The 23266-nt window shown below is 60.2% G+C and overlaps 2 protein-coding genes across 3 annotated transcripts in view; both read right to left on the bottom strand.

Moving 5' to 3' along the window:
• Positions 1-835, bottom strand: part of PTTG1IP (PTTG1 interacting protein) — a 21083-nt gene extending 20248 nt beyond the window's left edge. The window contains exons 1-2 of the mRNA XM_040483754.1: positions 681-835; positions 74-277 (exon numbers count right to left, since the gene is read on the bottom strand). Of these exons, the coding sequence (XP_040339688.1) occupies positions 74-188 (115 nt within the window). The 5' untranslated portion in view covers positions 189-277; positions 681-835. The remainder of the gene's footprint in view (positions 1-73; positions 278-680) is intronic.
• A 7787-nt stretch (positions 836-8622) lies between these two features.
• Positions 8623-23266, bottom strand: part of ITGB2 (integrin subunit beta 2) — a 24308-nt gene continuing 9664 nt past the window's right edge. For both annotated transcript variants that reach the window (XM_040483752.1, XM_040483753.1), the window contains 13 exons: positions 21090-21270; positions 19953-20123; positions 19122-19363; positions 18119-18274; positions 17604-17699; positions 15330-15419; positions 14385-14525; positions 12657-12844; positions 12321-12565; positions 11808-12027; positions 11411-11616; positions 9273-9439; positions 8623-9114 (listed from right to left, as the gene is read on the bottom strand). In XM_040483752.1, the coding sequence (XP_040339686.1) occupies positions 9052-9114; positions 9273-9439; positions 11411-11616; positions 11808-12027; positions 12321-12565; positions 12657-12844; positions 14385-14525; positions 15330-15419; positions 17604-17699; positions 18119-18274; positions 19122-19363; positions 19953-20123; positions 21090-21270 (2166 nt within the window). In that variant the 3' untranslated portion in view covers positions 8623-9051. The remainder of the gene's footprint in view (positions 9115-9272; positions 9440-11410; positions 11617-11807; positions 12028-12320; positions 12566-12656; positions 12845-14384; positions 14526-15329; positions 15420-17603; positions 17700-18118; positions 18275-19121; positions 19364-19952; positions 20124-21089; positions 21271-23266) is intronic.

The following is a 23266-nucleotide window of genomic DNA, read 5'->3' as shown; positions in this document are numbered from 1 at the left end:
CCCCCCCGCCCCCCCCCGCCCTCTCCACCTCCCAGCCCCGCCCAGAAACTCTCAGCCGCCCCGAGCCCCTCACCCGCTACGGACGGCTCCTGAGCGGCGGTCACCGAAAAGAGCAGCAGGAGCAGCGCGGCCACGCCAACAGGCAGCTCCCAGCGGGGCACGAGCCCGCGAGTGCCGCCGAACGCCATGGTGGCTGCGGCCCCTTTCGTCGGTCGTCGGTCCGTCAGACGTCAGCCTTACGCGCTCCACCTCCGCGGACGGGCTAGTCAGTCTCCCCCTGAAAGAGCAGCACGCCGGAAGTGGGCGGGGCGAGCGGCAGGGGTGAGTGCGCAGCCGCGATTCCCTGTTCGCCCCGCCCCCAGCCCTCCGGCCTGCCCCCCGCGGCTTGTGTTCCCCGCCTTCCGGAGCGGCGGGGGCGGGACTCCGTGCGCGTGCGCGTGCGCGGCTGAAAAGCGGCAGTCTGGGCCAGGCTCGCTGCGGCTCAGTGCGCGTGCGCGGCCTCAAGGGGCGTTCAGGGGCGTCGGGGGCGCGGTGGGCTGGACCCTAAAGCCTTGCGGAAGTCCGGTGCGGTGGCCTCGGGGCCCGGTAGTGCCGCCGTCGGTGCCAGGCTGGTACCCGCGCCCGGGCTGCACTGGACGGGACCTGTGCTCACAGAGAACAGCTCGCAGTGAAGCTGTCACCTGAGAGAAGCCTCGGGCTTCACCCCGTGTGGTCGCGGAGACGCATCTGGGCCCGCTCCCCGTCTCCACACCCCGACAGAGCCTTGGCCCTCGTGGTGCCTTCTCGGGAGCCTGCTCGAGGAGGGATACGTACTGCAGGAGGCCGCTCGCTCTGCAGAATGTTTCCGTGACCAAAGTGGAGGAGGACGTGGCTGGTGTCCGGGGAAGCGGGCCATGCACCGCCGGCTCCCCCAGGCCCCGGGGGGGGGGGGCTCGGGGCGGGGCCCACGGTGGGCCACCCGCCAGCCTGCTGTTCCCGGCCCCCACGCTGTTCACAGGCATGTGGCACTGCTGCCCCACACCTGCCTCGGCGGCAACTCCGGCGAGCTCCGCAGTCTAACGTGAGGATCAAGACCAACGTGTGGCCTGGAAGCTTCCATGCCTCCCCCCCCCCCGGAATGGGGGGCCCACAGCCCTTAGAGTTTAGCTTGCCTTTAACCTCCAGGGCCGGGGTGCAAGCACTGTTCTCAATCAAAAGAGTAGTTGGTGATTGTGTATTTGTGCCTCCTTCTGTGTGCAAGGACCGAAGGCAGCACCCCATCATCTCTGTCCCGTCATACCGTCATGGAAAAGCACCCAGAGGGGGTGGATAACTGGCCAAGGTCTCAGGGCTAGAAGAAAGAGGTGCATCAAGGGCTAACAATGAACCTGGCCAGGTTCTACCTCTATGACCCCCCTCCCCCCACCCAGGTACTCAGTCTCTGTGAGCTCACAGCAGTACTGACCATCATGAGATCACAAGATCACACACAGGGAGGACCCACAGCCTCAGCGTTAGCTCTTCCCATCTTCCACTTCAGGGCAGACCCAAGTTAGCCTGGGTGCCCATGGTGCTGGTCTCGGTCTGCGGCGCAGAGGATGAAAGGATGAAGACCACGGCCCGTGACATCGTGTCGATGCCAGCGTTGAATGTTTTAATGAGTATGTCTTCAACTTTGTTCAGACTTTTCATGAAGTGACAAGGATTCCTGTATGGGTAAGGCAGCAAAGGCCCCTTAACTGTAGTAAACTGACCCACTTCTCCTACTGCAAATACCTCCAAATATCTCCACTTGGATCTGCTGTTTAGGTAAACAGACGTTTAAAAGCTCCATTTCCACTGGAAATGGAATAAACACCTACCTGGGTTTAAATACATGGCCCCAGAAACCAACACGTTTTCGTCCTAACAACGCAAACACACAACAAACAATTTAATGATGGTCGAAGGACATTGGACGTTTGTAAACCAAGACTCCGTGGACACTGCTGCATTTGAAACGGCGCCATCAGCACTGGCATGTTTTTTAAGGAGGCGTCACACCCAGGTGGAGTGCAACGTGGGGTTTGAGCTCATGACCCTGAGATCAAGAGCTGAGCTGAGATCAAGTGTTGAGTGCTTAACCAACAACTGAACGACCCAGGCGCCCCAGCAATAGCATTTTTTTTTAATACCCAGCAGTAGCATTTTATTTTTATTTTTTTTAATTTTTTTTTCAACGTTTTTATTTATTTTTGGGACAGAGACAGAGCATGAACGGGGGAGGGGCAGAGAGAGAGGGAGACACAGAATCGGAAACAGGCTCCAGGCTCCGAGCCATCAGCCCAGAGCCCGATGCGGGGCTCGAACTCACGGACCACGAGATCGTGACCTGGCTGAAGCCGGACGCTTAACCGACTGCGCCACCCAGGCGCCCCAACAGTAGCATTTTAAAACCCAACTGTGTTCTGCAACATTTCAACAACGTGGATGTTCAAAAAATACTTGGCATCTAGAGTCCATTTCCTGTTTTGAAAGCGGGGAGGAAGTGGCAGCGTTACTTCAATTGCATTCAGTTGTCAAAGAGCTTTAAGCTTCCAGGAGAGACTCAAGCAGCATCAGGAGAAGCACACCTGCGATAACTTTTCAGAGAAACGGAATGACTCCTCTTGGCCACGTGCAATTAAAAGCGTATGACTGGGGCGCCCGGGTGGCACAGTCGGTTGAGTCTGCGACTCTTGATCTCAGCTCAGGTCATGATCTCACAGCGCATGGATTCCAGCCCCACATCGGGCTCCGTGCTGATGGCATGGAGCCTGCTTGGGATTCTGTCTCGCCTTCTCTCTGCCCCTCCCTGGCTCGTGTGCACGCGCACTCAAAACAAATAAATAAACGTAAAAAATTTTTTTAAAAAGAGCGTATGATTTTTCCAAGAAAGATAGCCAAAGAATCAGACCGCACAGTCACAACGGCATCAATTTAGGGGAAGTGATGGTCAAATCCTACATGATGGGAAAGGCTGTCCTCCAACACCAGACTGGTCATTGGGTGGAATCCAGAGCCATGGTGATTCCACATTTCCAGGGTCCCCACCCTGGAGTTGTGCATATGGGAGTGGCTTGCTGGGCATTTTCACCAGAGTTGTTTTTATTTGTGGTCAGTGTGCCTGCCATCTGATTTTATTTGTCATCAAGAGTACATTCCTCTTGGGGCACCTAGGTGGCTTGGTGGGTTGGATATTTGACTCCTGGTTTGGGCTCAGGTCAAGATCTCATGGTTCCTAAGACTGAGCTGTGTGTTGGGCTCTGTGCTGACAGTGCAGAGCCTGCTTGGGATTCTCTTTCTCCCTCTCTCTCTGCCCCTCCCCAGATGATGCTGGTGCACATGCACATGCTCTCTCTCTCTCTCTCTCTCTCTCTCTCTCTCTCTCAAAAATTAATAAACATTAAAAAAAAAGAGTACATTCCTCTTAGTAAGTTAAGGAATTACTTCCAAAAGGCCCTGTAAAAAAAAAGAGCAAAGCTACTACCTGAAGCAGGTAACACATTAGATCTTTGTGATCAGCTGAGGACACAGGGAGCACTTGAGGGCCTGGGACTTTGGATGGCCTTGGAGGGATCTTAGGAGCTCTTGGATAGGCGGGGGCTCCGAGGGCCTCTGGGGCGGAGGGAGGGATGGACAGAGCCCATTTTCCATGGCTGGATCAAGGGATGTTACAGAACACGCACCTGGACGCGCGGCGACTCCAGAGAGAGCTACAAGGAGCTCTTACCTGCTTGGGTTTTGGAGCTGGTCCTGGTTCCTGCCGTGTGGGGCCTGGACTCAGGCGTGAGACCCGGAACACTCTGGTCAGCCATCCCCTGTGAGTGGTCTCGATTCTTAAAGTGTTTTTCTGTGTCAGCCTCTCAGAGTCTTCAGAAGCGGGCAGAGGGGGCTCTAGTGACCCTCCACCCATAATTTGACAAGACAGGAAACAGCTTTTTAAAGGCCACGCCGCCAGCCAGAGGCAGGGCTAGACTTGGAGGCGGGGCTTCAACCGAGTCCCCTCCAGCTCCTCTCCATCCCACGGGCACAAGGTGCGAAGTTCTCAAGAGGATCGTTGGAAAACTATCGGGAATATGTCACAACCAGGACAGGGCCTGAGGGCAACCAATTCTACAGTCCGTGTTTCCAGAAACTGCCTCGGGGTATCAGCTCAGGCCTGGCTTCAGCCGGCCCTGCCAGAGAAGGCGCCCAAGCAGGGCCGACCCCTCCCGAGGGGGCCTCCCCGCTGCACACACCTGTATTCCTCGCCCACATACCCCACCGTTCTGTCCATGATTAGACTCGTCCTCCGGTTTCGCCCAGTGCTTCTCAATCATGCGTCAGAAGCACATGCAGAACATGACAAAGCCAGACCGTTAAGCTCACCGCAGAGCCCCTGACTCAGCAGGTCTACGGCCAGGCCGAGGGTCTGCGTCTCTAACAAATGCGCAGGTGAAGTTGGGCCTGCGGTGAGGAAACAGCCTTTGAGAAGCGGGGCTCCGGGTCACGGAGTCTCCACCTGGCCCGCCGCGCACTGACACGGCCGGGGCGCACTTACAGGCCGTGCTGCAGGCGGTCTCCCCCGCCAGCAATGAAGCCCGAGCCTGAGAGGGACACTGACGTTTGACACTCCGCAGGTGCAGGCCAGGCTGAGCCCCCTGAGCTGCCAGTGCTGCCAGCACGAACCTTTCTAGTTCCCCCACCTGCCCAAGTAAAGGGTCCCAGGTCATATACAGCAAGAGGCCCTCACACAGTTAGCATTTACAATAGAAGTCAGGAACCCAAAGCCAGGTGCCCCCCACGGGTGCAGGTCTGTGGCAGGGCGGGGGGTGCTAGGGTCGTGGGGATATATAGGATAGGATCAAAAATTGACATTTGGTCTTAATGTTCCTGGCACAGAGCTCCTAAAACCCTTGGAATTTCCTGGATAGCAGGAGTGATGAAGGTATCTTTTGTTACTTGTAACAATCCTTTCAAGTGCATCTGAGTTTCTGTTAAAGAGGGGACTTTTGGAAAGCACCAAAGCCTGGGGACCAACCTTGTGAGCAGAGGCTGGAATTTTCAATCCCACCCCACTGACGGAGGAGAGAGGAGTGGGGAGGGGCTGGAGGTTGGATAGTCACTAGTGGCCAACAAGTTAATCATGCCTGTGTAATGAAGCCTCCATAAAACCCCCAAAGGACTGGGGTTGGGGGAACTTCTGGGTCGGGGAACGTGTGGAGGTGTGGGGAGAGTGGCCCCCAGGATGCAGAAGCCCCACACCCCTCCCCCGTTCCTGGTACACATCTCTCCATCTGGCTGTTCGTTCACATCCTTTGCAATAAGCCGGTAATCCAGAGCGGGAGCTGTTCTGAGTTCTGTGAACCACCCTAGCAAATTAAATGGATCTCTGACCTGTAGCCGATTACCTGAAGCACAGGTGACAACCTGGAATTGCATTTGAGGGCTGGGAAGCAGTTCCGTGGGACTGAGCCCCTCACCTGTGGCATCTGATGCCACGTCCAGGTATCTGGTATCAGAATCAAGTTCGATTTGTGGGACATGCAGTCAGTGTCCTTAGAGAACGGAGTCACTCGCTTGATGGTGTGGAAGAAACACCCATGTCAGAGGTGGCCAACCGTCCAGGTTTGCCTGGACTGCATGATTTCCTGGGAGGGAGGACTTTCAGGGTTAAGGCCGGGACATTCCAGGCCCACGGGGATACTTGGTGTCAACAAAAGTGAACAAAATGTTAGAATCTCTAAAAGAAAGAAAGAGAGTTTTCTTTGAGCCCAGGTTAGGACAGCTGTCCGGGAAACACGGTCTTCACAGGAAAGGAAGTGCTCCGGAGAATGAACAGTTTTTACCAGAGTTATATGCTTTTTTTAAATGTTTATTTATCCTGAGAGAGTGAGAGCACCTGAGGGAGGGTAGGGCAGAGAGAGAGAGAGAGAGAGAGAGAGAGAGAATCCCAAGCAGGCTGTGCACTGTCAGCACAGAGCCTGATGTGGGGCTCGATCTTACAAACTGTGAGATCACGACCTGGGCCGAAATCAAGGGTTGGAGGCTTAACCGATGGAGCCCCCCAGGTGCCCCCACATTTGTATCCTTTTTGACATCCTGCGAAAGCTCGGGAGATCGTAGAGCAGCGTGTAGGCAGGAGTCGTGGGTTTTGTCGTAAAGGAACGTGGGGAGCAGGAAAGTTGATCAGTACGTCAAGGACGAGATGGTCTTCCTCTAGGGTAGTCATTCCCAGAGCAGGCGCCCGGTGCAGGGGCGGCGGGCTGTAAATCAGGCTCTGGGTCCAAACAGACTTTCCCTACAGTCGTGCTGACTGAGAAAGAAATCTAAACTGCCCCCCCCCCCTCGTAAATCAGGCCTTTAGAGAAGCCGTGGGCTTGCACCCAGGTCATTCTGACACCTTCCCTCTCTTCTCACCCCGTGTTTGCCACCCGCTGCTCTAGACCAGCCACCGACTTGTGTCCGGGAGCCCCGAATTCTGGATCTGGGCTGGTGGGCTTGCTTTGCACAGTTCTGCACTGTCTACCACACAGACCCCCAAAAGCTGGAAGCCGGGCTCACTCCCTGCTCTGAGCCGCCCCGGAAGGTGGTTGGGGGAGGGCTAGGCCCTACCTGACCTGTGGGGTTAGCAGCGTCCTAGTTTTGAGACAGGTCGCGTGGATGCCAAGACTGATCTGGTGAAGGAGAAACGGCCAAAACACACCCAGGGTACACTCTCACGGTATCCCTTCCACTGAAAAGGGATAGAACAAAACCCACTAGATGTCAGCTCATTGAAGTGCATGCATATTCTAGAAACAGACATCAAGTTGCTTAGATAAATGATGTATGGTTTTGGTCTTGAGTCTCAAAGCCGTCTATAAATAGGAAGGTGAAAGAGAACAGTCCCAAAACCGGAAGCTCTTTCTTTCTTTTTTTTCTTTTTTATTTTTTTTTAACATTTATTTGTTTTGGAGAGACAGAGAGAGGCAGAGCATGAGCAGGGGAGGGGGAGAGAGAGAGAGAGAGAGAGAGACAGAATCCAAAGAGGCTCCAGGCTCTGAGCTGTCAGCACAGAGCCTGACGCAGGACTCGAACTCACGAACCACGAGATCATGACCTGAGCCAAAGTCGGACCTCAACTGACTGCGCCACCCACGCGCCCCTGGAAGCTCTTTCTTTAAAAGAAAAAAAAGTTTATTTATTTTTGAGAGTGAGCACAAGCAGGGGAAGGGCAGAGACGGGGGGACAGAGGATCTGAAGGGGGTTCTGTGCTGACAGCAGAGAGCCCGACGCGGGTCTTGAACTCGTAAACCATGAGATCATGACCTGAGCCAAAGTCGGATGCTTAACTGACTGAGCCACCCGGGCGCCCCTGGAAGTTATTTCTCGACAATTTTTCTCATAGACAGGTGTGTACCTTTAGAGTGAGTGGGAACCCCAGCTGGAGGTCTGGGGATGGAGGGGACACGGGGCACCATGAGAGAATTCCAGCCCTGGTTGTAAGAAGGGGAAGTGAGATTGCCACCCAGTGTGTGTAGACACAGTGCACAGGGAAGGGACCCCGAGGAAGAGCAGTTTGGTGGAAAGATGCCCGACGTCCCTCGGATGTGACCGGGCTTGAGAGGAAGCACCTTGGGCAGGCAGGCCACGTGTGAGATGGGCTCGAGTCACACAGGGGCGCCGTTGAGGTCACAGCGACTGGGCAGGCAGGGCCACCAACATTCATAGGGTGGGGAGCCCGGGGGTGACCACAATTCCATTTTGTTCAACTGGATTTTTAACATTTCGGAGGAGTAGAATAAAGCCTGGCTCTGTTTTCCTAGGCCCGGGAGGATGTGGCGCCCCTCGCGTGGGAAGAGGCGACTTTGCTATTCTGTCTCAAACGCGCCGTGTGAATAGGGCCGGTCTGGAGTGGGACACGCGATTCTGGCCGATTTCTAGGGGACCTGGATGGGGTGGGCCGTCAGGGGCGGCCTGGGGAAGGGGAGGCGTGCGCCCCGGAGGAGGAGGACGGCTGTCACCGGGGCTGGCATGAGGCCCGGAGGCACAAACGGGCAGGAGATGCTGGAGCGGCCGGCGTGGGGCCCACGCCCTGGCGGGAGAGGGGGAGGGGCAGAAGGAACCACCAGCAGCGAGGACTGCTGGCAGCCGAAGGTCAGCGTGCGAGGGGCTGGGCTTCACGTCTTTAAACCTTGCTCTAAGCTCTGTGTCCTACGCTGCTCCGACCCTGGCCCACACCCAGCCTGCCGACCTGTGCCAACTGGCGGGAACTCGCGCGTCCAGGGCACCACCGCTGGGTACCGACACGCACAGTGATCCCGCGACACCGGGCCGTTTCACTCAGTCGTGTGGCGCTGGGCGGGCAGGACTTCCAGGTCAGCCCTGCCCAGCCCGCGAGACACAAACGCTCCTCTCGGCTTGCCTTCCGCTGCCCCACCCCCAGGAGCAGGTGCAGACAGCTTGGGGGTGGGGGGGGGGTGAGACGCTCATCTCCCAGCTCCCCACACGGCCCCTGAAGGCTTAGGAGGTGGGGCAGGGACAGGGGCAGAGAGGGCCATGGACACAGGCCAGCAGGTGAGGAAGGAGGAAAGAGAACAGACGCCCACAGCACGACCCACAGTCGACTCGTATCCTCCAAGTGTGCACAGAGCCCACAGATAGTCTCTTCTGAAGTTTTATTAATTGTTTCTACACACGTGACTGAAAAACAGCATACTCAATGGGATGGAACCTTACACCCTGAGAAGTTCAAGTATAAATAAATTTTGTGCTGCCTTTAATGAGCCCACCACTCTTTTATGCGGGAAAACGTATCTAACCTTGAAAGACCCAAGCAATTCCTTCTTCCAGTCTCTACCGAAAAGGTCAGACACATCAGAAGGGGGAGGCGGTTCCTTCTGATGGGTCCCTGTTGTCACCTGGCCATATCTATTGTTCTGAGAGCAGAAAAAAACAGTGGATTTTTGGTTAATGGGTGAAATGTTCAAGCATCGTAAGCTGTGTCCGTGGAGGACCCGATGGAGGAGATGTGATTCGGGGGTGGTCCCATCTGGTCGGTTCAGACACCATTGTCTTCACCAAGTGCTCTTAACTCTCAGCAAACTTTGGGTTCATGACTGTCGTGGTGGCGCTCTTGAAAAGGGGGTTGTCCTGGTGGGAAAAGCGACGTGACTCGTCAGTGCAGGAGAAGAAGGAGCCAGGAGTGGGGGTGGCCTTCCCACAGTCCCAGCTCTAAGGATGAGCTTCGGGGACAGGTGGGCAGACGTCACAGGGGCGGGGGGGGCCTGACCCCCAGGACAGCCACTCACATTGTTCCACTGGGACTTGAGTTTCTCCTTCTCAAATCGCCTGTACTCCCTGAGGTCACTCACGTGGGTCAGAGCCTTCCAGATGCCCAGCAGGAGGATGCCGATGAGTACGACCCCCGCCACGATGCCCCCCACGATGGGGGCAACTTGGGGGCCCGTCGCACACTCTGAGGCAAGGGAGAAGTACGCGTTCATGAGTGTCTCAGGCCCCACGTGTGCCCTGCCCCAGGACACGGTCCAGTGCTTAGGGGGACACAGCTTTCCCACCCCTGGGCTCACCATCAAGGCAACAGGTGGGGGAGTGAACCGCAGCCCCAGGCCCCGGCCAGGGAAGGGGCAGGGCAGGGCACAGACCAGGCCCTGCGGTTCCGGACGAAACTTAAAGGCCCCTCGTTCACACGGGAAGAAAGTGGGGCCAGGACGCCAGTAGCCAGGGCAGCCTGGACAGGACACCAGCCTCCTGAGCCAGCTGCCACCATGGACAGCCGGTGGCCCCGTCACCAGAACCTACTGAGACTGAGTCAGTACTCAGGCAGGTGCGGTGCCTGAGGCCCCCGACACACCCGGTAGCAGAGGTTAGGGAGGAGGACTCGCCTAGTGAAAGCCTGAGGAAACCAATGGCGGCGTCCTGGGGCCCCCCCCCTCCTCCTCCAGGGCTCTGGGCTGCAGTGTGTCAGGCCTCAGCCCCTGACCCGGGGAACAGGGCCCTTATTTGCCTGACCCTGGGTGCCCGTGTTTTCATGTGCTCCATCATCCTGATCTTTCTAGCGGGCCTCGGCATCCTACAGAGGTTAAACAACTTGGCCTAGGGTGCACAAAACCACGTGTGACCCAAATCTGCCCATCAAAGAAACCTGGCGAGAGGTGTCCACCCTGGCAGGCCGGAACCCGCAGCCCCAGACTCAGGCTGTGAGCTCCAGGCCACACAGAGGGCCTGAGCCCCACCTGCCCCTCTGGGGTTCCCACCGCGGGGAGGGGAGCTGGGTGCGGGTCTCAGTCCCGCCTGGGCACTGGCGGATGGCTTGCCCACACCTGCTGCATTCGCCTGAGCGCCTCGGCCCCCCAGCCTCTGTCTGTCCCCTCAACCTCTCTGAGCAGGAAAGGAGTGGGGTGCTGAGCGTCTGTGTGCCCTGAATGCCCCTGGGGGCCACCCCAGAACGTACCCCAAAGGGCATCGGTGTCCCTAAGTCCCAACACCCACACGTGCTTTGTCACCGTCACCCAATGTGCCCCCTAAAACCTGACCCGACCCCCACACACCATCCGCTGCTCCCGACCCCGTCCCCATGCTCCACTCAAGCGCAGGCTCTGTCCCCACGCCCCCGCCACCTCCACACCTATCCTTGTCAGCGCCTCGGTGCCTGCGTCACGCAGAGGCCTTTTGTGGGTCCGCGTCCGAAAATGCAGCTCAGAGTTGTCCCTCGCTCTTCTGAAAACTGCCAACAGCCTCTTGGTATGTTTGGAGAGAGACCCAAATGCCTCCTGGGACTCACCGGGGCCCGTAAAGACCCAGCGCCAAGGGCCTCTGACCCCCCAGCCTTCACTTTGCTTTGTGTGGCTGCCCTCATCCTGCGGTCTCAGCTGCAAGGGTCCTCTTCCCAGAGACCTTCTGACCTCTGGCCTCTGGGGCACCGCCCCCCTCCCGTCTTTGCACCTCTTGACCCTGACCACAGTCCTGCGCTGTCTCGGGTACTGGCATTTCAGGTGTTGGCCCAGTGTGTCTCCATCCCCTTGGAAGGTGAGACCCCACAAGAACAGGATTGGCGTCCTCGTGTCCTTAGCCATTACTGGGCCAGGGACGGCCCTGGGCTGCAGCGACAGACTGCAGGCAGCATTTGGAAAGCTGACCCCCTCCAGGGCTGAGATCTCAGCGCGGGGATCTCCAAAAGCCCGCAGGGGTCCTCACACAGCTGTCCCTCGCCCAGTTCTCGGGACCCACAGCTCCAAGCCCCAGTCAGCTGTCAAGTAGGAGGTAACCAGCCTGAGAACCGTCCCCTGGCTCGGAGCACCGCCTCTCAGGTGTCACCGGTGAGGCAGGGAGGGGCCGGTGCAGGAGGACCACAGCTGTGGACACTCGCCAACCCCCCCAGGCCGGCCTTCTAAGTGGGGAGACATCGTGGCCACCCCGGAAGTCTCACCTCGGCTGTCATCCACGTAAATGTCATAGCTGTCCCTGCCAACCCGCTGCCGCAGTGTGTAGGTGATCCAGCAGCCGTCCACGTCCCGCTCCTTGCACGTGCGCCCCTTTTCCGGGGGCTTGTTCAGCAGGCCCACATTCCCGCACACCGAGGTACAGTTACTCCCCGAGTGGCTCGGGTCAAATTTCAGGCACCGGGCGCACGACCTGCGGAGGAGAGGAGCGTGGGGCTGAGCGCAGGTGCACGAGGACTCAGGCGCCAGGAGGGCCCGCGGGTGGGGGGACACGGGCGAAGGCTTCGGGGAGGAGGAAGGGGCTCCCGGAGGAGTCCGGGGGCAGAGCTGCGGGGACCCGGGAGCCGGAGAGCAGCATGGGTGCAGGCGGGGCGGGGCACTCACAAGTAGCGGCCGCAGGGCGACGGGCAGCCCAGGCACTCCAGGCACAGGGGCGGCTGGTAGCCGGTGTCACACTCACACACGTTGCAGACACAGCGGCCGCGCCCGTTGCACTCAAAGCCATCGGGGTTCAGGCAGCCCCGGGTGGACCTGTCACACTGGCACGCGGAGCCCTCGAAGCCCGGGTTGCAGGAGCACTTGCCGCAGGAACAGGTGCCCCGCTCTGCAGGACAGCAGCCGAGACTCGGCCCCGCCCATCCGGCCCGCACCCGTCCGTCCGTCCACCTGTTTGTCTGTACCTGCTTAGCCCCAGGCGGCTGCATGGGGCTCACTGGGTCCTCCCGTCCACGCCCCCCCCCCCCGCCGCTCCCGCGGGGCCCCCCCCCCCGGGTCCGCCCCTCCCCCTTTCCCCCCTCCCATCCTCGGCCCCGATTACCTGGCTCTACCCGGGTCCACCCGTCCCTCCATCCGCGTCCCCGCTCCCCCTCACCCCAGCTCTCCCTCACCCCTGCTCACCCTTGCCCCCGCAGACCAGGCCATCATAGCGCTCGCAGTTGACGTTGTCGCACTCGCAGAAGCGCCCGAAGATGCTCTTGTTGGGGATGTCGCTCTGGTGGCACACGCACTGCCCGCACAGGCAGTCCCCCAGCCCCGAGCAGATGAGGGAGTTGTTGTCCCTCCGGCAGCTGCCCTCCAGCTCCTGACTGCTCCGGCCCTGCGTCTGGCATTCACAGTGCTTCCCGATGTAGCCGGCGTCGCACCTGCAGCGGGAGGGGCCCCGGGTCAGGCCCCCTTCTCCCAGAGCTGCGGCCCTGGGCCACACCTGCCCCACACCTGCCCGCACCACTTCACCTGCAGATGCCACACTCCATGGAGCCCCTGTCACCACAGAGGCCGCGGTTCTGGCTCATGTCCCTGCACTGGCACTCGCACTGGGGAAGGACGTGAACGGTCACCGTGTCCGTGAAGCCCAGGGCCCGGATGACAAAGGACTGCTCATGGATGCACTCTGTGGCCGTGACCTTCACCTGGAAGGTGATCTGCGGTGGAGAAGAGCGGGGCTCAGGCAAGGCCGGGACACCAGGCTCCCACCCCGCTCCCGTGTCCTCGCCCCCGCCTGCACGTAGGGGTTTGTCCCGGGGCCAGGCCCGAGTAGGCAAGGGGTGTGTGCTTGGTCCCGGGCCTGGAGAGTACCAGCCCTTGTAGGGGCCCTTGCAGGGGCCCCGGAGCCGGAGGACGGAAGAGGGAAGAACACGAGACACCTTGCGATTCTCCAGGACTTGGGACTTGACATGAGAAAAGAGAGAGGGCGTCGGGAGAGCCGGCGTCCGCGGTGCCAGAACGTGGGGGCAGCAGGCCCACCAGAGCCCCGCCAGCGCGTCCCGATCCCCGCGCCCATCCCTTCACCCGAGCTCCTCCTCGCCTCCCTTCACCCTAGCCCCGCCCATCCCCTCACCCTAGCCCCGCCCATCCCCTCACCGTAGCCCCGCCCATTCCTTCACCCGAGCCCCGCCCATCCTTTCACCCGAGCCCCGCCCAGCCTGCCCTGCCCACCTCCTCCCCCCCCCCCACCCCGCGCCCATCCCTTCCCGCTTGGCCGCTTGGACTCCGGCTGGGGCGGGGGGGGGCTCTCTAGAATTTTTTTATCACACACGTGTTAATAAGGAGATTACATGACTTAAAAGGACGTATATTTTCTCCTTATGTCTGGTATGCTAGGATGCCAGAATCCCACAGGAGGCCCTAGATCCTGGGTATGGACTTGTGCTCTGACCCCGAATACAGGCCCCGCAGGAACCGGGTGTGACAGCACAAAGCCCCACCACCCTCCCTGCGCGGGCAGCCAGCACAGAGCTGGGGGGGGGGGGCACCGGCTTGTCAAAAGCAAGGCACGGCCCAGACCAACTTAAATGAATTGCCACTGGGGCCACGAAGGTAGAGCAGAAGTATCAGGAAAAATATATAAGAAGCAATCACCAATCATAAGATTGAATAAATCCCTGTGTGGGTCCACCCAGTGTGAGGGGAGATACTTCAGCAAAAATTCCTGTGCGACATTTAGCGAGTAACATAGCTGAAGGAATTCCAATGTCACCTTTAAAACTGCAAGAAAAGCAGTATTTTGCTGAATATCAGTTCACAGCCAGAAAAAGAGAAAATTTAATTCTCATGGTCATAATAAATTCAAAATATTATGGAAATAACTTAAATATCAATGTCTTTAATCATCTGTGTTGCCCGTGCTTTAGTATCTCTGCAAAACACACAGCACACAGCGCACATATATACACACACCACACACATATACACACAGCACACACACGCACCCACAAATCAGGAAACCGGACCAGACTTGAGGTGTGTGGAAAGGAACTCTGCCCCTTGCTGGACGCACTGCCCAGCACCTTGCCCCAGGGGGCGCTGCCATCCCCTCTGTCCTCCTGCACCCGGGAGCCCTGTGCTGAGCAGTGTGCCGAGGGTGATACCCCCTGCTTGTCCCTGTGCTTGCCCCGTGGGCCTGGGTGCACTCCTAGCTGTCCCTGGGAGAGAACCTTCCCGACAGTCGGAATGGGGCCTCACCGGGACGTTGATCTGGACTCCGTCACAGTCCCCTCTGGGCTGGTCCACCTGTGATACTCCATTACTGCAGAAGGAGTCATAGGTGACTTTCAGGGTGTTGGGGACAGTGTTGTGGTCCAGAAAGACCCTGGAGGAGAGTTTCTGCCGGCAAAAAACGGCTACAGATTAGGGAGCTTCCTCCCGCTGTCCCCGGGCCCTTCCTGGCCAATGGCTCTGAGGCCTCTCCATTTCTCACCCCTCCCTCCTCCCCCCACACGCCCGCTGAGAGCTGGGGAGGCGCTAGGTCCTGTGCCCCGTGCAGGTGCGAACGAGGTTACCAACGCCATGGCCCCGCGAGAGGCCAGGAGGGCACAGATGGGGACAGACGCAGCCATGAGAACGGGGACTTGACAGTCCCGCCCACCACTGAGTGCCCAGTGCCTGGCACAGGGTAGGAGCTGGGAAACCCATTTAAGGGAGTGGGAGACAGACAGGGACAGAGAGGGAGAGAGAGGAACAGAGTCAGAGTGAGCGAGCGGGGACAGGTGACCGTGCCATCGGTGTGTAGACAGAAACACTGGGCAGCGGCTGGTGCTCAAGAGGTACTGCTCTGGGGGTTAGGGGCTCTGCAAGGGTACATGGAGCACACAGAACCCCCTCGACAGGGCTGTAACTCGACACCCTCATCGGGTGCTCTCGCCACCAGGAACTTTGGCCTACAAGGGGGCTCCGTATCGGGGAGGCGAGGTTCGGGCATGGGACGAGCCGCTCCATCCCCAGGGAGGGCGTGGCTGCCCTTCGGGAAGAGCCGGGCTCTTGCCCGTTGCCCGTTGCCCAGGAGGCCTGACGGTGGCCCCAGGGGGCAGGGCACTTCTGTGGGGCCCACCCTTCTGTTGACCTGCAGCAGGGAGGGCGGGGTGCCTGCGACAGCCCCAGGGACCCCGGCTGAGTGCCAGGGGGACTCACATTGTAGGCGTTCTTAATGAGCTGCACCACGTTGCTGGAATCCTCTGACAGCTCCCCCACCGCTGACTTGGGGATGACCTCGGTGAGTTTCTGTTAGGTAAACAGACCACGCGGTCACAGCTGCAGCCCTGGGGCCACGGAAGCCCATGGTTCCATAACACCCCAGTTTCCTTCTTGCTCGTAAAATGGCCCAGAGAGTCCCCCACCAGATATCTTATCGCGTTCAGTCTAGACAGCGTGTGGTCAGTGGCTCAGAAGCTGAGCACTTGCCGATTTCCTCGCTGTGAACACGCCTCCTCGGCCGAGTTCAAGCTCGTGACGTCACTGAACGCAGAGCTGGGAAGAGCGCGCCTCACCGCCGTGAGAGTGTCCCCACCATGCGGCTGTATCAGGTGCAAACAACCAAGGGCACAGAGTCGTAGGACGTGCCAAAACCACCAGGAAGGGATCGGTTCTGAGCACTTTAATGTGTTGATATAATTTAATTTTAATAACGACTGTGTGGGGGCGCCTGGGTGGCACAGTCGGTTAAGTGTCTGACTCCGGCTCAGGTCATGATCTCGCGGTTCGTGAGTTCGGGCCCCTTTTCAGGCTCTGCACTGACAGCGTGGAGCCTGCTTGGGATCCTCTCCCTCGCTGCCCCTCCCCTACTCATGCTCTCTCTCTCTCTCTCTCTCTCTCAAAATACATAAATGAACTTAAACTTTTTTTTTTTAAAAAGACTGTTAAGCAGGACTGTAATAACGGGCTCCAGTAGGACCCAGGTCAGCTGGTCCCGTGGCACCTGCACGTGGGCAGCGCGGCGCACCTGGACCGCCCGGACAGCTCTGTGTTCCCTCCTTCCCCTCACACTACCTTTCCCGGAAGATTGCATCATGGCTCACTTACAGAACTGATGGTTGAGTCACTTCTCTGACCCAACGCCCTCCCGTAACTCCCCGGAGAGACTCCAGTCACCTCCACGGAGCCCACAAGGACTCTCACAGCCTGGCCACCAACGCCCTCTGGCCTCTGCTGCCCTCTCCCCTTCACCCCCGGGGCGGGACCCCACCGTGACTCCGGGAAGCCGGGCTCCTGTCCTCTGACCTGCCTCCACTCTGGTGCGGGTGTACCAAGGACAGTGCCACAAATGCTCTCCTCACAGGCTCTGGGTCACCTCGATGTCCCTCACCCAGAGCCCCATGAGTCGGGGTCAGGAAACAGGCTCAGATCTGCCAGGGCACTGTTCGTGCTGGTGGGTTTGGGATTCAAATCTCCTGCTTCAGCTTCTACTCCATCCCCACACTGTCCTGCCCCAATAGCAAATTACTGGGACCTGCTGCGTCTGGTAAAATGGCCTCCAGGTCCCGACCTGCCCATGCTCACGCAGCCAGCACAGGTGGGCAATCTTCTGTTACGAAGCCCCCGGCCATCGGCCCTGCACGGAGCCACTGTCCCTGTGGTCGGGCAGGCTTCCCACTGCCCGCCTGCCCCAGGACGGCTCCTAGACACCTGCCCCTCCCGCTCCCCTGTGTCCCCTGCAGGGTCCTGTCCTCCTTTGGAGTCTGGAGAACTGACAGCAGGAGCTGCTGACTCTGCGCCGCCCCCTCCCCAGCGCCCCACGCCTCCCACGGAGGGGGAGGGGCTGGCAGGTGCTCTCCCAGCAGAGCGGAGAGGAGGCCCACCCGGCTCGAGCCGGCTGTGTGCACACGCAAAACAAACACGGTGCCGGACCGAGGGCAGGAAGGACGGAAGAGAAACTGCCCCAGGAACAGAAAGTTCCCCATGTTCTAGAAGAATGGAACAAGAACAGTAATTCCGTGAAATCAGGACAGACCCAGGGTTCCCAAAGCAGAGAAGGAAGTGTCGGTGTGCGAGAGAGTTGGCTTCTGAGGGGCGGGGCAGCTCTGGCGGGGGGCCCAGGGCTCTGCAGAGTATTCGGGGGTGCTTCCTGGTGAAATCCCGCCGGCCTGAGGTCCTGCGCTTGCCCACATGTGCCTGATAAATGCGTGAACCGCTCACGCTCAAACGTATCGGGACATAAAACAAGAAGGAAGCCTCTGCTCTGCAGAAAGACTTTCTATGTTGTAGCAAAAATGGAAACACGGTGACTGGATTTCACCAACAGAGAACACCCTTCTTCCTTCCTCCAACCGCACAGGGCCCAGAGTGGGCACCCCCGCCTGCCGTCGCCTGTCGCCCGCCCAAGCGCAGCTCAGCCCGTAGAGACGCAGGGTGCCAGCACCACTCACGTGCCCGTGCCCGCCCTGCTGCTCAGGACCCGATGCCACCGACCTCATAGGTTTTCACCATTCTCCTGGTCACGGCGAAGATGGGCTGGATGTTACTTTCAGCCAGTTTGTGAGCCAGCTGGCCCACCGACGGGTAGTCCTGGTGGGGAGACAGACGCCTGGTCAGCCGGTCCCGGGGGGTCAGGGACACACCACCAGGCCATCCGGCCGCTCCCACCTGGGGCCCAGAGGCCCAGCCTCCCACCCCCGGACGATTCCGTGGTGCAGTTCGATCCACTGCAGGTGAGGGCAAGTTCCTGTGACAGGTGCTGACCTTTCCAGACCAGAGGATGCCCAGCTTCTCCGCGCTGAGGGGCGGCGTGCCCCACGAGGAGCTGTCCCCGCCTGAGGTGTGGCCCCCTTGCGCCAGCCCCCTGGACCCCTAGCGCTGCCTCCCTGCTCCCCTGGGGCAGAGCCCAGGTGGGCCTTCCCTCCCAACCCCCCCACCCCCCCCCCCCCCCCCGCCCCCCCCCCCGCCCCGCCCTGCCCACTCCCTCCCAGGACCAGAAGGCCACGTACAAATTCATTGCTCCTTTTGTACATGTTGTCCTCCAGGTGACAGCGGCCGTCATTGGGGGTCAGGATGGCGCCCAGCTTCCCGTCACCCGCAAAGTGGAAGCCATCGTCCGTGGCGAACACCAGCAGCCGAGTGACATTGCGCCAGCCGATTTCCTCCTGAGAACACAGCAGCGTTAGCGGCCTCGGTTTCCCCAGTGGGCAGAGCGCAGTGTGGGGGCTGGAGCCAGGCGGCCCCTCACACACAGCACCTCTGCCGGGACCGGCCGCGGGGCTCGGGGTCCCCGTGTCCAGGCCGGATTCTAGCACCGTGGCCTGCTCCTGAGGTGTCTGCGGGACACCCTCCCGATGGCCGCGCCCACGCACAGGACGCGGTGGCGGTTCAGACCAGGGACTGGGAAATACCCCACAGAAGGAAAGAAAACACTCACGGAAATGTTTACTACCATGTAAAAACGTGGCAGACACAAAAGATGACAGAACCTGAGGACACGCAAAGGGACAGAGCAAGCCCGGGGACGTTAGCGGCCCGTGTCGTCCACAGGACAACACGCGGAAATGGAAATGTGCGTCTGGGGTGCAGCAGGAGACACTGGGAGATTGGAATCCTCCGAGTCGAGTCGTGCATTTACATCATGACCAGCAGGCGGGAAGGCCGGGGTCAGCAGGGGGCAGGGGGAGGCCTGCTGGGGCCAGGGATGGCAGACACGGCCACCTAGCGCACATGCCTGGGGACGCCTGGCAGGGGATGCTCCCTTTCCCTGGGTTTGGGGGAGTTCTGGGGAGCAAGGCTGGTCGGGGCCTCCCCTTGGGTGGGGTCTGGGGACAGGGGCGGGGCTTCCCCTTGGGTGGAGTCTGGGAACCAGGGCTGGGCGGGGCCTCCCCCTGGGAGGGCGGTGGGGACACGGGCTGGGCGGGGCCTCCCTTGGTGAGGGTCTGGGGACCGGGGCTGGGGGAGGTCTCCCTTTGGGGTGGGTCTGGGGACCCGGGCTGGGCGGGGCCTCACCGGGCAAGCGGCGACCTGCATCATGGCGTCCAGACCGCCCTCGGGGGCGTCCAGGTTTCCGGAAATGAGCTGCTTCCCCACCTCGGTCTGGAACTGGTGGGAGTTGTTGGTGAGCTTCAGCACGTGCCTGAAGGCGAACGGCGCCTGGCACTCCTTCTCTTTGTTGGGGCACGGGTTCTTCAGCTTCTCGGGGTGCGTGTTCACGAAGGGGAGCACCGTCTTGTCCACGAAGGACCCGAAGCCTGAGGGGTGGGCGGGACGAGTGGGGTGGGCAGGAAGCCCGCCCTGGAGCCTCTATTTTCCTACTGCGCAGCAGGGCACGTGTGCACGAGTGTGATCGTGTACGAGTGTGATCGTGTACGAGTGTGAGCACGTGCACGCATGGTGTGTGAGCGCATGTGCACGGATGGAGGGTGTGCCCGTGCGTCCCTGCACACGGCTCGGGAGGAGGCAGACGGGGGAGTCAGGCGTCTCCTTTGCCTTACGCACGTGTGTGCCCGAGACTCGCACGTGGCAAGTGAGTCGGTGCAGGTCAGGACTCTGACAGTTTGCCGGCTTCTGTCTTTGCCGGCGTGACTGCTGTGCGGCCGGCCTACTCTGCTGACTTTTCGTTTTTTTAATGAGTAGCACAGTAGAGGTTTTGTTTTTTGAACATAACAGAAAACAAAGGAGAAGGAAGGAGAGGAGGTGGAGGGCCGGATGGCGTTGACAGCGCCCGGGGGTGGCCCCCGGGGTGGCCTGCGTGGGGCCCTGGCAAGCCCCCCCAGTGCCCTGCCTGGCAGAGGCCCCGGGGCAGCAAGGGCCGGCCAGGACTGAGGGGGGGAGCCTCACCGATGCGGCCCGACTCGGTGATTTCGTTGAGAGCCCGGAGCAGATCACCCCCCAGCTTCTTGACGTTGATGAGGTCGTCCAGCATGGAGTAGGAGAGGTCCATCAGGTAGTACAGGTCGATGGGGTAGCCCTTGGCCCGCCGGAAGGTCACGTTGAAGGCAGCCGCCTGACCTGTCGGTAGGGACCGGGCAGAGAGAAGGCATCTCAGGGGCACTGACCTGCCCCCCACAGGTCCCGAAATGTTCACTATTGCCCCCTTCTCCGTGGCCCGCGGACGAGTCACAGGGCGCCCAGCTAGATGGGGCATTCGGACACACGCACACCGCTGAGCGCTCGTTCATCAGGCGCTGTCGAGATGCACGTCTACCTGGCTGTCCCTGCAAGCCACGCTCTGCGCCCCCAGCATGGGGCAAACCCAGCCATCCCGGTGCAGGCCCCCTTCCCGATCACGTCCCCTCTGGCCCCTGTCTGAGTCACAACACGTTCTCATGTGATTGCTGGCTTATTTGTCCCAGACCTAGGGCGCCCCGTCACATAGCAGATGCTCAATAAATCACCAAAGATCAGGGACGGCGTGACCGAGTTGTCTCTCTGTCCCGCTTCCAGCCCCCAGCTCCCTGCAGGACTGCCATCACAGAGGTGAGGCTGAGGGACAGACTCCACCCCGTCCTGCCCTGGCCTGTCCACTGCATGGTCCTGCTCCTTCCACCACAGCCACCTTCCCAAAGGGCACTGACAGGGCTCTGCGGTCAAGTCAGTTTGAGCAACACTGATTTAAACAGTCACTCGAGTTCCTTGGCTACAGGACTTATCAGAGCCTTTGCTCTGCCAAGAGCACCTGGCATTCTGAGACAGGGACAGAAGAGTGTTTCCCAGATGGTTGCTTCTCGCTTTTGGAAAGGACGCAGAGCAGAGGCACATAGCCACAGGTGGTGGGCGTGGGGGCGCCCTCCTGCAGGCAGAGGGAATGGGGCCACGGGGGTGCTCAGACTCCATCCTTGGGGTTTCCAACCGTCCTTGGATTCCTGCCCACCTTGCTGTCCGACCTGGCACACGGACCCTTGTGCCATCGGTCGGCCCTGGCACCCAGAGCAACCGACACACATGCTACTCATCTGTGGCCGAGGCCACGCCTACCTGGTCTCAGGTAGAGTGTCACTTTCTGTGGGGACAGCTGCTTCTGGACGCCCTCCTGGTCGTCGTAGGTCTCGGCCAGGCTCCCGGGGTCTATGATGTCGTCAGCTGCACATCCCTTCAATAGCAGCTGCTCCCGGGTGTCGCAGCGAACGGAGTCTGGCTCCCCCAGCCCGGTGAAGTTCTGGGGGTGGGACCGGGGGTCAGGAGTCAGGAGGAGGGTGGAGAAAATGTGGGGGCCACACTGTGGGTGCTGCATGAGACTGGCCCTCGGGGTCACTGGAGGAGGCTGACCCGCCTTATTCCCACCTGGGATTCAAGACAGGTGTCCTTGTGGGGGTGGGGCGGGCGGGAGGCTGGGCAGCCGGGGACGCCTGCCTTCCAGTGGCCTCTCCGTGGGGCTCCTACGTCCCCCCGGTCTGGGAACCAGCCGTCTGCCCTCCACTGCCTCCGGCAGCAGAGATGACGGAAGGACCGATGTCTCCAGCCCCAGGCTGGCCCGTGGCGGGGTCCCTCAGCAGCCCCAGAGCCGGGAGCACCCGGCCAGGGGTGTCCACGCCCTTCAGCAGCCTTCATCGGAGGCTCTGCCCTGAGAAAAGGCACGTGGCACCCGGGGAGCCCTGGGTCCAGGGCAGTGTCCTCACGACCCCACGAAGACCCCTGGGTTCTGACAGCACGGGGCAGGAGAAGGGCCCGCGTCTGGTGGCCCCAAGGGAGGACACGCTAAAGACACGTGTGCGGCTCTCTGCTCCTTTCCCAGAAGAAGGCTCAGGAAGGGTAAGGCGGCCACGCGGGAGGCCGGCCCGGTACAGCCGGGGCCACGGAGGGGCCACGAGGGCTGGCGCTTCCTGGGCTGCCCGTCTGTCCCTTTGGAGCTCTGTCGGTGCGTGAAGTACTTGAGACACAAAGCGAAGTCCACGGGAACAGACAGAGTCCCAAACGTGGTCCCCGTGGAAGGAAGCGAGGCCGGCTGTATCCCCAAGGAACGGAACGAGCCCACGAAAGGGAAGGGAGAAATCCAACTGGCTGGCAGAGGTTTTGCCCCCCCGGGCTGTGGCCGTGCCGCATGCGAGCAGAGAGACCCCACCACACCCCACTTCTCTGTAGGCTGCTGGTGGCCGGGCTGTGGGCTGGCAACTCTGAAGCCGCTGCCCCCCCGCCTCGTAGGGCTGAGAAAAGGAGGACGGGGACGCAGCTGCCCGGAGGCTTCTCGAGAAAGGAAACCAGAACCTTCGGAGCAATGTCTGACCCCAGCCTTGGGGCCAGGGGAGTGCGGCTGGGCCTGGAGCGTCTGGCTGTTCTGGAGTAAGAAAGTGCTCCACCCCCCCCCCCCCCCCCCCCCCCCCGCCGGGGGGGGAGGGTCCCAGCGGCCAAACGTGAAACCATTTGAGCCTCAGAATGACGGCGATAGATTGTAAAGCTATTGAATAAAATAAAAATCTACGGGGTCCACACTGATGAGAGAGAAGAGACTGTAGGAGCCGTTGCGGGAGTCCGTGAAGTGGACGCCACCACTTGGCAGCCCTCCAAGTGATAAGTGATTCGTGCCCGAATCACCTACGGGTGCCAGCCTGAGCGGGTGTGAGCCTGACGGGGAGCGGAATGTCTCCTGGCCTCGGCGCATCTCCCCACAATTACTTACTAACCGCAAGGAGTGAATAATGACATCATGGCAGAGACGCCGGGCAGTCGCCCCCTCGGCTGGGCGGTCCACACTGGCATCACCAGTGTTGGGACGCGGTGACAGCACGAGTCCCGGGCAGGGCTCCGGCCAAAACGCACGCTCTGGGCCCAATCGGAGGGGAGGCCAGGCAAGTCCACGCTGAGGGCTTGCACACACCTGCTCCCCTGAACTCCGGAGAAATGTCAATGACGTGATGACGCAGAGCGAGGGGGGCCCTGGATTGGAGGCGACTAGGGGGACAGAACGCCTACGTGCAGAGCGTGACCCTGGGTCACCACACAGACAGAGGGAGATGCCATCGAAGGCATTATTGGAACAACTGGCAAACTTTGTGTAGAGAGCGCAGGGGTGATGAGGTGCCTCGGGCAGTGTGGAGCCTTGGAAAAGTGTTTTGTGGTTCTCTAGGGGGATGCATCGTGGTTAAGGACCCTTGAAGTATGAAGAATTCAGGGTCCCCCAGGGCGGGAGGGCACGGTCAGGATCCGGGGGTCCCCCA

This window comes from Herpailurus yagouaroundi, unplaced genomic scaffold (assembly GCF_014898765.1).
Source record: "Herpailurus yagouaroundi ecotype Mexico unplaced genomic scaffold, PumYag 162, whole genome shotgun sequence".
NCBI classification, from domain to species: domain Eukaryota; kingdom Metazoa; phylum Chordata; class Mammalia; order Carnivora; family Felidae; genus Herpailurus; species Herpailurus yagouaroundi.
Note: the sequence above shows the minus strand (reverse complement) of the source record. Positions and strands in the feature narration are given on the sequence as shown.